Raw genomic sequence first — 13,702 nt, forward strand, 5'->3', positions numbered from 1 at the left:
CCCGTGGGTCCGCAATAAGATGAATCACCGTTGCGGTGAACTTACTATTCGAGCGCGGCGCAGTTAGGTTAGCAGGCTCTTTAGGCCGTTGACTACACGGCCGCAGGACGAGCATGTCCACATCCGAACGGTGGATCGCGCCTTCATTACAACGTTTAATCGACCAAGGAATCTAGTAGGGTCCCTATTATATGGTTCGCGTGTACGCCTTGTGTTATCTTACTAGGCACTTAACGCTGGCAAGCATTTGTTATCCATCTGTTAAAGAGCGTAATAAACGGCCAGGCGAATACAGGAGGGTGGCTTCACCGAGGTGCGATGCAGTATCAGTGCCAGTCCTGACGGCGTCGAGTCAATCTTCCCTTGCATAACACGTGAATTCACGCGCAACTTCGGTATGTCATAATACTTGAGTGCTGGTGACGATACAGTACGAGATATCAAGTGTAACAAGCAAAAAGGATGATACAACACGTCGGTCGGACATACGTATGTAAGTATGCGTGAGGCAGGATATATGTACTGGGATGCATATCAACAAGGAGTAGATGATCAAACAGTTGTCTTGGTAATCCAGGCCAGGTAGCAATGCTACAAATCGGCAGCCACGACGTGGCTGCAACAAGAACAAGTGGTCCGACACAATGGGCGTCAGGGGTAATAGTCATGAGAGTAGGGTCGAAAGTACACATAAGAGAATGAGATGGTGTAGGGCAAATACGGGAGTATGGATGGGCTCACATCAGCGCGGGGGGTCTGTGCAGTAGATGCCGTTGTTTGGCTAGCCGTGCCCGTTCGCTAGCTAGCCTGTTGATCGAGTTCAGCAAATCCCCACGGCGCAGTGGTTCTAGATCACCAGTCAGTGTATGAAATTGCAGTATGCGGACAATGATCATGCGCACTTGTAATATGATCGTCCATGCCTGCTTGCAAGCATCGTTCGCGGTCACCGATCACTGTGAATACGTGGTCAGCCATCCGTATCATTTCTGCCACCTCGTGAGGGACGCACTGGCATGAGCGGTAAGGGCAACGATAGGAGTGCGCAGAAGGCCCACTTGGACCTCATAAGCGCGTATTAACTCCGTGGCTTCCATTCCTCCCATGAATGGCATGGACACGTCCATCTTGTATCACATTATCAGCACCCTGTGGCTCACAACGTGCAGACCAAGATGATTACCAGGATGATGTCAAACGGCTTGTTCTGTTGCACTCGAGCTTTGAAGGCGTCAACGGCCAAGCTACCATTCTCCGCAATTTCCACAGAATGACCATACTTCTCCAAGATCTTCACTGCAAGCTTCTGGTTCACCATGTTGTCTTCCGCTAGTAGGATGTCGAACACAACATCACTCGGTGCCGCAACAGGCGAGACAGTGTTCGACTCCAGGGCGGAAATAAGGGCAGACGCCAGGTCTTGGGCAGATACCGGTGTGGTTACCTGCGAGCTGATGCTGTTGTCCAGACACCACTTGACTGTGGAAGACACATGATTCGTCACTACACGTCAACTAGGGGGGGCACTCACGGTTCAATCGAGGCATAGACGGTGCCAACAGAACGATTGGGATGTACCGCAGGTGTTCATGCTCTCTTGTACTCTCAGTCTGCACGTGTGATCAATACCAACAACGTTCCATTCGCGTTACAGAAGTCTGGGGAGTAACGCACCATACTCAGAGAATCCACCACAATGGTATCATATTGTTGGCAACGTTCCTTATCAGCTACGTCGCTGACATCATGAACATGGTACAATCTAAGCCCGAGTTCCTGTATTCGTTGGACAACGCCTGTCGTGTCAAAGAGGGTGTCTATAAATAGAATGGCACGCTTGTGGAAGGGTTGCATTTTCTGCAGCGTCGACTCCATACTGCTTAAGCTGATCTGAGAAGTGATCGTGAAGAAAAATTTGCTTCCTTTTGCCACCTCACTCTCTACCCACATGTTACCCTGCATAAGGTTAACAAGACGTTTCGAGATGGAGAGGCCAAGACCCGTTCCACCATATTCCTTGAAATGCATCAATATCGGCTGTTGCAAAGGAATAGAAGATTACGGCGTACTCGTGTGGTCGAGCCGTCGGCTTGGCAAAAAGTGTCGAAAATGAGATTCAACTTGTCCTTCGCGATACCAATGCCCGTATCAGTCACACAGAACTCTATTGTGACACTCTGGTCGTCAAGTGCCAGGAGGCGCGTGCTGAGCGCCACGTGACCTTTCTTCGACATCTTGGAAGGTGTGAATTTGATCGCGTTTCCGACCAAGTTGGTAATCACTTGGCGCAGACGAAGTGAGTCGCCAATCAGCTGGTCCGGAATGTCGGGGTCCACATCGTAGGTGAGGTCTAGGTTGTTCTGCGATGCACGGACAACGAGGGTCTTCAATATTCCAAAGACGGTCTGGCGGAGGGAATAAGACACGGCTTCCATTGTCATGCGACCAGCCTCAACTGAATGGCATGTTCGTCAGACCGTTCATAACGCGAGATAGTTATGCCTTACTCTTCGAGATATCCAATATGTCATCAATGATTAGCAATAACGAGCGGGCCAAGGAGTGCACGAGTAACAAGCTTTCTCGTTGCGATCGATTCAGGTCAGAATCCAGGGTCAATTCTGTCATGCCAATAATGCCATTCATCGGTGTCCTGAGCAATACCCGTAAAGATATGCACTCCGGAACAGACAGCCACAGCAAGGACAAACTCACCGAATCTCGTGGGACATGTTAGCAAGGAACTCAGACTTGGACCTGTTGGCCAACTCAGCTGCTTCCCTAGCTGCTGTGTTCTTCTGTATAGAATCACGCAAGTTGAACACCATCTGGTTGATCTGGGTCTTCAATGAATCCATCTCTCCACTGGCTTCGACCGTGATGAAACGTGTGAAGTCGCCATCCATGGCAGCAGCTGAGATTTGAGCAAAGCCTCGCACTTGCGTCGTCAAATTGCTGGCCATCGTATTGACCGACATGCTGCATGACAGAGGCGTCAGTATGTCATCCAACATCACTCTTGGCAAAAGAAGGAACGCACGTGATTTCCTGCCATATACCCTGAACGTTGCCAACCTCTGCTTGGACACCGAGCTTTCCTTCAGTGCCGACTTCAAAGGCGACCTTCTTCACTTCCTTGGCGAAGATGGCGAGCTGAGCAATCATGTCGTTGATAGTGTTCACCAAAGCTAACATCTCTCCGGAAACTGAGACACCCGTGATCTGTTGAGTCAAATCTCCGCGGGCAACAGCAGTCTTGGGGAATAAGTTAACTCAGCATCCAGATGACGAACACAAAACAGGACTCGTACCGTTGCAACAGCGATCGTCCGCACTTGCAATGTCAACTAAACAAAGTTAGCCATGTAGATATTTGGCCCGTCGACGAGCATCACTCACGTTGGCTGCCATAACGTTAACACAATCCGTAAGGTCCTGATTTTCCGTCAGCAAGCAAAGTCGCGTACCAACCAAACTAGTTAGTACCCACCTTCCAAGTACCACCAACATTGGTGACCCGGGCTTGACCACCCAATTTACCTTCTGTACCGACTTCTCTCGCGACACGCGTGACTTCAGCTGCGAAGTGACTCAAACTCTCCGTCATGCCATTCACGGTTTCTTTCAGTTCCATAATTTCGCCACGCACGTCGACTTGGATCTTCTTCGTCAAGTCGCCTGCAGCGACAGCTTTGGTCACCTCGGCGATAGATCGCACCTGGTTAGTCAAGTTCATGGCCATCAAGTTGACGTTATCTGTAAGAACCTGTAAATCCATGAATTGGGATCGGACAAGCCAGGAAGTCACGGCAGAGGAACAACAGACCTTCCACATTCCTTGCACATCTGGAACATACGCCTGACCGCCCAAGATACCTTCTGTTCCAACCTCGAGCGACACTCGTGTGACTTCGTTTGCAAGCGTGGATAATTGGGAGACCATGGAGTTCACCGTCACCTTCAAATCGAGCATCTCTCCTTGCACGTCAACTGTAATGACCTTGCCCAGATCACCACGTGCGACAGCCTTTGTGACGTCTGAAATGGACCGCACTTGATCGGTCAAATTGCTGGCCATTTTCTACCCCAAACCATCGGCGCGAGCTAAAAGGTGTGCAAGACAATAAACCACTTACGTTGACGTTGCGAGTCAAATCGGCCCATGTGCCTTGGGCACCCTCGACACGAGCTTGACCACCAAGGATACCTTGCGTACCCACTTCCAATGCGACACGAGTGACTTCAGATGCAAATGCACCCAGTTGGTCCACCATGGAGTTGACAGTTTGTTTCAATGTCAGCATCTCACCCTCGGCCAGGATCTCGACTTTCTGGGTCAAATCACCCTTGGCCACTGCAGTGGTGACCTTGGCAATGGACCGGACTTGATCGGTCAAACTAGAACACATCCGGTTGACCTATTGTGTAGCATTCAAACAAAGAGTGTTTGATGGCGTCGCGATGATTAACTTACGTTGCGGACCAATTCAAACCAGACGCCCTCCACATCCGGGACATGCGCTTGACCACCCAATTTACCTTGGGAACCAACTTCCAAAGTGACACGTGTGACTTCAGCAGCCAGCGCCCGAAGCCTGACAACCATTCCATTGACAGTGTTCTTCAGATCCAAGATTTCTCCGCGTGCATCAACATCGATTTGCTTGGATAGATCACCGAGGGCGACGGCTTTGGTGACAGTAGCGATACTGCGAACTTGGTTGGTCAAGTTCGCTGCCAGTTTGTTGACGACGCCAGTCAATTCGCGCCATGTACCCTCGACATCAAGGACGAGAGCCTGACCGCCGAGTTTCCTAAAATGCAAAATAAATAAGAAAAGGTAACGTAAATGTCATCATATCGTACCCTTCCGTGCCGACTTCCTGACTAACACGTGTTACTTCCTTAGCAAATTGTCCGAGTTTATCGACCTATGTGGACAGAGGAGGTCAGCTGAGGCAGGCGGTATTTACCAGTGGAGTGGATACCATCGTGTTGATAACGTCCTTGAGTTGAACCATAACGACACCCTGAACCGGCACGGTAATCTTTTGAGAGAGATCGCCGCGTGCGACGGCGTTACAGACACGAGCAACGTCTTGAACCTGAGCCTTGAGCAGGCGGAGTTCCTCCACAGCACTCATGCCGCTTTCGAAGGCGGCAGCGGCGAGAGGACCAGGAGGCACGACGAGAGGTGATCCGTTTGGAGATCCATTGAAAGTACTGTTCACTCGGCTCATAGTCATCGTGTCCGTTATCGGTTTTCCGCATGTCGGGCAGACCATGTGATCTATGTAAGATGTCGAAGGGGCGGAGCACGAGCTTCCATTACTGATTGACCGTTGCAACTTGAACGGATCGAAGTTGGTGGGTATGTTGTCAAGAGAGAGGGACATCGTCTGAGCACGAGTGTTGCTTGTCCTGTTGGATGCAGACGTGCGGGCTTGACCTGCCGCAGAGATTTGTAGTGAATCCAAATCGACATCCATCGGTCCGGAGGGGTTTTCTTGGATGAGGGTATCGGTGCATGCCAGGGTTGAAGACTTGTTTCCGTTGAGCAACTTGGCGCCATTGAGGGTGGCCGCCTGGATATGAGAAGAAGTGGAAGGGGAATGGTCCGTCTGAGAAGAAGAGCAATGCATGGGAGGGCTGCCTACACTGCGTCTTTTCTTGGTCTCTGGCCCGTTGGTTTGCCAATTCTCAGAGGCTCTTATCGAGGCGAGCATCTCCTCCGCTGTGTACATCCGCCGCGCGACGGCGGCGAGCGAACGGAGGATGGAGTCGGTTTGCCAATCGCCGGGGCCATCGTAGCGGGGAGGCGGGGTGGACATGGGACATAGTTCGTAGGTGGACAGCAGGGCAATCAGGTGGGACAGGAAGGCGTCGTGTGGGTTACGGCCGCGATAGTCCATCGTGTCCATCGCGCTCATCGTGTTCGACGACGACGAGCGACGACGATCGACGATAAAGGGTACTACAGAGGAGGAACGGAGAAGAACAAGCTCAAAGCAACCTTCTTGAATTCAAAATGACATCCGCTCCACAACTCATGATCAGCTGCTGCTTTCGGCAAACTTTCTCCGCTCACTCACTCGCAGTCACTTACACGACCCTAATACTTCATATACACAGCAAACCAAAATACAACAGTACGGCGATACTTGGGAACCTAGTCTAAGATGCTCCCCTAGATGTAGATGGGCAACGTGGGATTCAGTCCCAACCAATCCACCCCCTCGACCAAGTCCTTCTCACCAATCAAGAAATCCTACGTGAAACAAATATCAATCTTGAATCTCAAGATCATTGCACCGAGGAAACTCACGATAGGTGCCTCCACCAGCGAACCCTTGACCTGAGCCAGCCGTTCCTTGACACGACGCAGCCCAATCCCCGGCGCAACATGTCCAGTTTTCACTTTTGGAACATAGCTCTGCCACATTCACATCGTTTACAGCAACAACCCCGCCATCACAACCTGTGATAAGCCCTCGCCACATATATATACATGCAGCATGTACTACTCACCTCATACGCAGACCACGTTTGGACAAGGTTGGAAGGAACCGGTCGGAATAGCTCTGTAAATATCTCACGGTTCCTGCGTGCCGTACCGTTCCACAGATTCAGCGTCTCTTCTGCAAGGGGATCAGCCACCGCTTCATCCTCAGGAAGCTCCGTCTCATCGTCGTGTGGGTCGGGCGCGGGTTTCATAGCCAACGTCACCTGTCCATCAAAGCTCTCATTCTGAGGAGGAATGAGGCCCAGATGCTCTACCTCATTGTCAGTATATTCCAAGACAGGTAATGGATGCGCGTACCCCTGAAAAGTTGCCGTCGCAACGTTGCTGCAAACCGCGCGGCCATATACGGTCGTCCATTCATAGTCGTACGAATCATATCCCCATCTTCAACCACGAGGGCGATTTCCGAGTCACCATCTCCCTGTAAAAACACCGCAATCATCGATTTGAAAGACCCCAAGAATATATATTTTCTTTTCCTAACCTTCTGACTGCGATCATTCAAATTGGCAGACCCCATCTATGGACTCAAGCTTAGTCCATGACTCACGACGGTTGAGTAATACTCACGATAACACGTCTATCATCCACAATCATGACTTTGGAATGGATATAAAGCAACTCCGAAACGTAACTGTTCACGCGTTAGCCTGGGTTGAGCTCGGAACAAACCTACTTACGAATTCAGCTCTTCCTCTTCCGAGCCCATCCACAACTCGTCCTCCAAACTCGTTTTGTCTTGCAGTGCATGCTGGCTCACCGAGTCCGCTACATTTTCGTCCCCTCGGATGGAGTCTGATCCCGACTCGAATCGACGAACGATATCCACTGCAGCGTCATATGAAACGGGGACCGGCACCTTCTCCTGCTTGACCGGCGTTTGGTTGCTCACGACGATACCTTCGTTGGTCGCTTGGGGAACCTTGACAAACACTTCCCGAGGTGCATCCTGCGTAAGGAAGTTCACACCTTCCCATTGCCGGGCTAGAGCGATTTGGGCTTCATGGAACGTCACGCCGGAGTTGTGTTCCATTTGGGCAATGAGAGTATCTGAATTCGCCCAGTAATAAGGAACCTTCTTGTCAGAAAGATTCGGGGAACTCGGGCCAAACGAATACCCACCTAGTGGGGCATTGATACGGTCATATGAACGTAAGTGGTAGAAACGAATGTAGTCCGTCCTACCGCACGTCAGCTGCGTGCCGTCAGGGACGAATATATTAGACTCACGGTTCGTAGCCCGCTTTACGAATCTCTTCATAGATGCTGTGGCCGCCACGATTAATAGTACGATACTGAGCTGCCATAATCGTCTTCAGCGCGGTCTCATCCTTAACGTTCCCTGCGAAACCGGGCAGCTCGGGAATAACGACGATGACCTAAACCAGCCCAATCCGTCAACTTCATATGATTTTCCGGCATTACGCGTTACTGACCTTGAACTTCTGTCCGTCTCTGGCAGCTTGGACGATGCGCTCAACAAGCGCTTTCGCGATCTGGTTCGTAACGGGTCCTTCATCACGCGTGCTCGATATGCTAATTGCACGACTCAATAAAGCAAGGCAGACCCGCAAAGAGTGATCGATGCTTACAAGAACTGATTTTCTGGACGATCAGAAAGTGATTTTCAGCCGAATAGGCAGATTAACCGTCACGACCAAACCTACCGATATAGATGAAATGGCTAGCCTCGCGAATCAGCTGAATGTCTAGACCATCAAGTGTTCGAAGAACAAGGAAGATAAGAAGACGAGCATGCGCTATCCAAAACGGACGTACAGGCATTCTGAATGCTATGCTCCGTTAGCACTCCATTACTCCAGTCGGACACGCTTCGAACGACCTGGACCTGGCACGTTCCGTGCGGGGGAGGGGTAAAAGGCGGTTCGACTTCTTCGTAATCACCAAGATGGAAGCGCTGCCTGAAGCGACGCCCCATTTCATGCCATTTCTCGCGGTGCGGATGACCTGTTTTCCCAGAGGTATTAGCCCTCGATGAAAGGAAAGGATGCAGAGAACTCGGCAAGGAGGACGTACGGACGACAGCTTCATTTGGGCAGACTGAAACGTTGTGCGGGAAGGCTAGCCATTCGAAACGGCTAAGATGATGAGGTAGATCCTCAATGAACAAACGGGCAGAAAGTCCAAAACACTTTCGACTCACTCGTCATGCTGATACTGTTACAAGGTGTAAACGATATCAATACCCCGAAACATGTAAATGTGCTCGATCCACTCTTACCTTGCGTTTCTTGATTTCATTCCACCGCTCCACAAAGTGCTGGCAAATATCGAGGACGACTGTACCACATATCGTCATGTGAACCTATACGCAGTCCCGATGGGCAGCGGCACGGCGGAGGTGGTCATCAGACCCGATGAAACATGGTAATTATAATCCACACATATGACGCACATCATGCCACGGCATCCTAGGTATTTCCAATATCGAAATGGCATTACTGACGTAGTTCCCAACGTCCTGGAAATCCAACACACGAGCGTTGTTGTAGTCTTGACCTGGGAAAAGCGTACGCGAGAAATCGGTTGGATGGACGTCTGCGAGGGGATGGTTGTGCGTGTCCCAACGGCCGAAACATAAATCCAAGCCACCTATGCAGGCAAAGTGGTTGTCGACCACGACGACCTATGTGTATGTAGTGACCTCATGCATTAGCGAATCGTCGTTGTCGTCACGACGGTTGATCGTGATCATATCATGTGATTCCGAATTACCTTTTCGTGATGGGACCAAAACTCCACGGTGTCTGGGTAACGGTTGGCAGGCTGAGCAAATGAATTCGGGCGTTTAGATTGTGTGAAAGTTCACCTTTGCTTCCGATGTGATCAGGGTGGCGCATGCACGCGATGTTGGGGTGGAGCGCTTCCAGAGCAGCCTAAGTCAAAAAGGTAATACAACCACACACGTCAAACTTTACTCTAACCCAAACACTGGAGTGGATGTGGCAGCCTACTTTGGTGTGCTTTGAGCTCATCGACATCGTTTGCGTGACCTAAACATCCATGAGCACCGATCTGGCTAATAATATACGCCAACCGCAAACCCACTTCCTTGTACACAATAACATATATCCTGACGCCTTGTTGGGCCTTGCGCTGCAAGACCTTGTCCAGCCTCCACTCGGGATACTTTGCCGGTGGACGTCTTATTGACCCGGCATCACCATCGGAGCGACAAGGATGTGGAGTAAGTGATGGGCCTACCGTAGGTGGAGTTCTGGCGTAAGCCACCAATCCTGCAGTTTGCTGTATTAATACGACCGATTCAACACGACGAGGAAAGCATATACACGCCATGATAAAAATCACATCCCGCGCGTTGTCGAGCAACTCTGACACGGCCCACATATAATCATGCCCATCTACATGCCTAAGAGATTCACAAGCAACCGCCCATCAGCACATGCATCCATTCAAACTAACGCGCCACCTCTCGGAAGTGGGATGCGCGTGTGTCACAGGGACAGCCACGGACACGAATTCACTCACCACTTGATCGCGTTCTCAGTCCTCTGATCCGCAAAGCTTTCAAACCTATGGCTCGCATTGATCTCTGCGCGAATCTCGTCGTTCATCTTTTCTTCGGGTGTATCATGGCGACCTTCAGGTCTTCCACATGAGTGTTTAGTTCATCATATGTAATGTGTGATCGTGCTTACGATCGGCGTCCAATATTCCTGTTTTACAAACAAGCAGACAATTGGGGGTGGATGGGTACGGGGTCGATAATTAGTTGCCATTAAACCGCAGTCAGTACTCAATCAACACACCGATGATCTGATCGCGGGCTCTCTCGACGCCCTCTGGGAGACGTTCTGCGTAATCTAAGATCTTGCCGAACAGGCTCATCGTTCAGTGTCAGTAATAACTACTCCAACTTGTCAGGCGGGTGTGTGAGTTCAGAAGTGATTGAGGGCGTTGCCGTGGGGCTACTTAAGATACGTCTGACAGACACCGCCCAAATGTACTAACTCGTGCGAACAGCTGACCGACCGGACCCACAATACGACCCTGAAACCCCGGTGATTACGCCTTCGCTGGTGCTGCGGACCTGCGCCCAAGTCATCTTGGCCACTCACGCCCCAACTTGAAGTACCCTAAACGAATCGGATCCTCCACTCTCCATTCCAGCGATCACAGCCTGCCTCACAACACCCAGATACTCTCCTAACCTCCGCCCATCCGGCTGCAGGAAATCGTCGTAGAGCTTGTACCTTGAATCGGCGACGACGTTGGCGAGTTCCAGGGCGACGCAGAGGTTCCTATAGAATTGCATGGCACGTGCATAGGTTAGACCTACTTCCGTGTGGGGATGATGGTAGTGGACGAACCCTGGGATGTGTTCTCTCGACGAGTACAACATGACATGTAACCGAAGGATCAGCTCCGGCACATATATCTGTCTCACCCTCAACATCTCCAGATATCTTCGATCCACTGCAACCAACGCGACATCAACACAACTGTAACTGAAAGGCGAGATGCGCGCACCTCCTCCATCCGCTGCTTGCTCAGGAAGCATCCAATCTTCCGTCAACAATTTCACGATCGCTTCATAACATTGTTCGATGAGTTCCTGTTCAAAAGCGAGCGACTCAGCACCAGTCACGAAGCAAAAGAGAAAGGTATCGCCCGACCTTATAATCTCTCAACCACTCCGCTCTCGTATCCTTGTTCATCAGCGACACCTCCAGCGAGCGGCACTCCGTTACCCGATCGAGAAGTTCCCAAATATTGAAGAATTGTCGATAATGAAGGTACTCCGTCGCACGATCTTCGGGTTCACTGATCGCCGCGATTTCGGGAGGGAGCATGTCGAGAAGCTTTCGGGCGAGGTTGACGCGCCCGGTGCCTGTGCGAATGATGGTTAGGACGGGTGTGCCACAAGTTCGGGGAGATGAAGGGTGATGTACCGAGGAAATACCGTAAGATGACCGTTGCCTGCTCGAGGGCTGTATCGTATGTAGCTTCCATAAACGATGTCCATTCTATCGAACGCAGAAGTAACATTTCCACGTTCGAAGGTTCAGGTTGCAGCGCGATAATAGACGGCAAGGGTCCCCTGAGTGGTGGAAGATGCTGGAGAATGTCAATTCACACGTCGCTCAGAGTAAGGACAAAACAAAAACGCACCTCAAACGCTTTTTCAATCGTCCGTTCAGCCGTGACAGTGGCGACGGTGTTGACGTCTAGCCCGTGTTCGCGGGCGCGTGTCAGAGCCAGCCGTCGTTCCTTGATGTCCGCCGAGAGATCGAGAGACGTGAGGAACATGGCGTATCGCTCTACAGCGTTGTCACCCAGAGCACCGGCATACATAGCTATGAGTTCTCTTTGGCCAGCAGCCTGGATGACACGATGGGACTCAGCCCATTGGACCATGTGACATTAAAACTAACCTCTAACACCTGGAGATATGCCTCCAGGACGACTTGAGTCGCCAGCGGTGGTGTATAAATCTCGATCATTTGCAGGAAGAGACATAAGTGGGCAAAGAAACGGGTCATAGTTGGGTACCTGATGTACTGTCAGAGCAATCACTAAAAGTGCAGTAGCGGGACGCACTCGGATGAGTCTGGGTCGTATATACCATCTCTCAAACCAGCTGCAAAGGTGTCGAGTAACGGCTGTATGCGGTTAAGGATGATGGCAAGTTGAGATACATGAAAGGCGTTGTCCGCTGGAGGTCTGTCAAAAAGTCAACGAGAGCAAGGAAGAGGGTATACGAATCTTACCCGTCCTCGACCACCACTCCGCCCAGCGTTTCCAACGCAGAAGTAACTTCCTTCTGCCACTCTTCTTCCTCCTCTTCGTCTGCGCCATTCAAAGGCGCTGGGATCTCCTCAAGTGCTGCTAAAGCACCCTCCCAAAAGCACCCTTTGAGTTTTAACATTTCTGAGCTTTGCTTCTCTTCGCAGAGAATGCTGATTTGGACCCAAAGATGATCTTCCCAGGTGCGACATGCCGACCTGAGGACGGTGAACGTCTGCGGCGTAGGGGTGAGTGCTGCATAAACGACTCGCTCCGGATCAGAAAGGTTAGGCTGTAAGGAACGCGTTAACGGAACACGGAAGCGCGAGGTAATGAACTCACATTCAAAGCAGCACGTATGCAGGTCGATTTCCAGAGACGTCGGCGTTGATTTCCCTGCCATCCCTCCGCGTCGTCCTCGTCATCTAACCCATCGTCACACTGTTCATTCGCTTCGCACCGCATGAATTCCACACACGAATCAAATCAAGACTGTGCAGACGTACCTATTGCTCGCCATTGGAATAACAACGATCCCCGGATACTAGCAGCTCTCCATGGCTGATGTGCTCTGCGACACAGCTCAACCGCGTCGTCTAGCCGTCCAGCTCGAATGAACGAATAGATAGCTTGCGCGAGTGATTTTTCGAATGCCTACGGCGGGTCCATGATTCGCGATCCAGTATAAGCAGACACAGAATTGCATACCGCATCATCAGCAGCGAGCGTCTTCCCATCTCCTCGATTAACTGCATCCGGGTCCATCTCTCTCACCAGACCCTCTCTCGTACCCGCACCTGTCCTCAATCCCTGCATCACGATTATACTTTGTAAACTTCCAGTATCCAGTCGTAACTTCGGGATGCTGGACTGTGGATGCTGTTTCATGTAGCCACTCTCGGACGACGACGAGCTCAGGACAAGAGGGGTGAAGCGTGCATGATTGCCTGTGCGAGGGTGGACGTGGGCGTGAATGGGTTCTGTGCGAGGAGGGTTTGGGGGTGGACGTGTGATGCGGGCTCCTATTTTGCGTGCGCTGTACCAAGGTCAGCGACGGGGTGCTCGTGTTCGACGGCGCGCACCTACGGCATCAAGGCCTGCAAGAGTCCCCATGTATTGGCTTCCATGCGCAGAGCGTCCAACTCTGCTTGTGAAACATCAGCCGACGCTGTACGCTCGAGCTCGTCGATTCTAATAGCAGTGACCAGAGTGAGCGAGGTTGGACGCGGACGAGACACGCAACGCACTTGTCGCGACACAGATGCTGCAGTCTTGGAGCAAAGCCAGTTGAGGGGTCCAGCAGAGCTGCGAGGTCGTCTTTGAGGCCCTGACATGTTGTGAGGACCTCTGCACACGCTGCGTACAGCGAGTCTGACATGTTATGTGTGGTGGTCAAGCTGTGAAGATGAC

General features: G+C 51.3%; 3 protein-coding genes across 3 annotated transcripts; all 3 read right to left on the reverse strand.

Annotated features, from left to right (window-relative positions):
- Window positions 1-419: 419 nt before the first annotated feature.
- On the reverse strand, window positions 420-6,062 carry F5J12DRAFT_826514 (uncharacterized protein). The gene is made up of 20 exons (XM_051745517.1): window positions 5,658-6,062; window positions 4,989-5,585; window positions 4,867-4,931; window positions 4,475-4,814; window positions 4,137-4,418; window positions 3,827-4,081; window positions 3,491-3,766; window positions 3,400-3,435; window positions 3,312-3,347; window positions 3,041-3,255; window positions 2,716-2,979; window positions 2,508-2,653; window positions 2,070-2,455; window positions 1,675-2,016; window positions 1,532-1,610; window positions 1,184-1,479; window positions 1,013-1,127; window positions 903-956; window positions 742-847; window positions 420-616 (listed from the first exon to the last, which is right to left on the reverse strand). Exons 1-20 carry the CDS (start codon window positions 5,928-5,930, stop codon window positions 592-594), a joined length of 4,188 nt encoding a protein of 1,395 aa, XP_051600918.1. The 5' UTR covers window positions 5,931-6,062; the 3' UTR covers window positions 420-591.
- A 45-nt stretch (window positions 6,063-6,107) lies between these two features.
- F5J12DRAFT_826527 (uncharacterized protein) lies at window positions 6,108-10,469 on the reverse strand. Its single transcript, XM_051745518.1, has 26 exons — window positions 10,315-10,469; window positions 10,204-10,221; window positions 10,034-10,145; window positions 9,839-9,914; window positions 9,749-9,780; window positions 9,593-9,689; window positions 9,499-9,537; window positions 9,354-9,420; window positions 9,260-9,291; window positions 8,940-9,170; window positions 8,766-8,849; window positions 8,688-8,701; window positions 8,561-8,622; window positions 8,303-8,491; window positions 8,191-8,232; window positions 8,116-8,128; window positions 7,960-8,059; window positions 7,754-7,902; window positions 7,646-7,704; window positions 7,204-7,573; window positions 7,094-7,157; window positions 7,008-7,043; window positions 6,821-6,944; window positions 6,529-6,773; window positions 6,326-6,433; window positions 6,108-6,268 (listed from the first exon to the last, which is right to left on the reverse strand). Exons 1-26 carry the CDS (start codon window positions 10,391-10,393, stop codon window positions 6,188-6,190), a joined length of 2,523 nt encoding a protein of 840 aa, XP_051600919.1. The 5' UTR covers window positions 10,394-10,469; the 3' UTR covers window positions 6,108-6,187.
- A 150-nt stretch (window positions 10,470-10,619) lies between these two features.
- On the reverse strand, window positions 10,620-13,670 carry F5J12DRAFT_905223 (nuclear pore protein 84/107; the record flags this gene model as incomplete). The annotated part of the gene is made up of 15 exons (XM_051748632.1): window positions 10,620-10,806; window positions 10,876-10,981; window positions 11,036-11,120; window positions 11,182-11,396; window positions 11,458-11,623; window positions 11,678-11,887; window positions 11,941-12,058; window positions 12,107-12,229; window positions 12,277-12,584; window positions 12,635-12,744; window positions 12,799-12,946; window positions 13,001-13,089; window positions 13,112-13,314; window positions 13,379-13,483; window positions 13,540-13,670. The coding sequence occupies 15 exons, from the start codon at window positions 13,668-13,670 to the stop codon at window positions 10,620-10,622; spliced, it is 2,304 nt and encodes a 767-aa protein (XP_051600920.1).
- Window positions 13,671-13,702: the final 32 nt, after the last annotated feature.

Source organism: Pisolithus orientalis (genome assembly GCF_024613125.1).
Source record: "Pisolithus orientalis strain OTSU chromosome Unknown F5J12scaffold_11, whole genome shotgun sequence".
NCBI classification, from domain to species: domain Eukaryota; kingdom Fungi; phylum Basidiomycota; class Agaricomycetes; order Boletales; family Pisolithaceae; genus Pisolithus; species Pisolithus orientalis.

Excerpts from the sequence above, each read along its gene's own strand:
- F5J12DRAFT_826527 (XM_051745518.1), bottom strand. The coding sequence starts at position 10,393 with ATGAGCCTGTTCGGCAAGATCTTAGATTACGCAGAACGTCTCCCAGAG. Across the intron at positions 9,171-9,259 it reads TTTGGTCCCATCACGAAAAG|GTCGTCGTGGTCGACAACCA; the intron begins GTAATTCGGAAT and ends ACATACACATAG. Across the intron at positions 7,574-7,645 it reads CCGTATCAATGCCCCACTAG|ATACTCTCATTGCCCAAATG; the intron begins GTGGGTATTCGT and ends GGGCGAATTCAG.
- F5J12DRAFT_826514 (XM_051745517.1), bottom strand. The coding sequence starts at position 5,930 with ATGAGCGCGATGGACACGATGGACTATCGCGGCCGTAACCCACACGAC. Across the intron at positions 4,932-4,988 it reads AGGACGTTATCAACACGATG|GTCGATAAACTCGGACAATT; the intron begins GTATCCACTCCA and ends CTGTCCACATAG. Across the intron at positions 957-1,012 it reads TGCCCTTACCGCTCATGCCA|TGATCGGTGACCGCGAACGA; the intron begins GTGCGTCCCTCA and ends ACGTATTCACAG.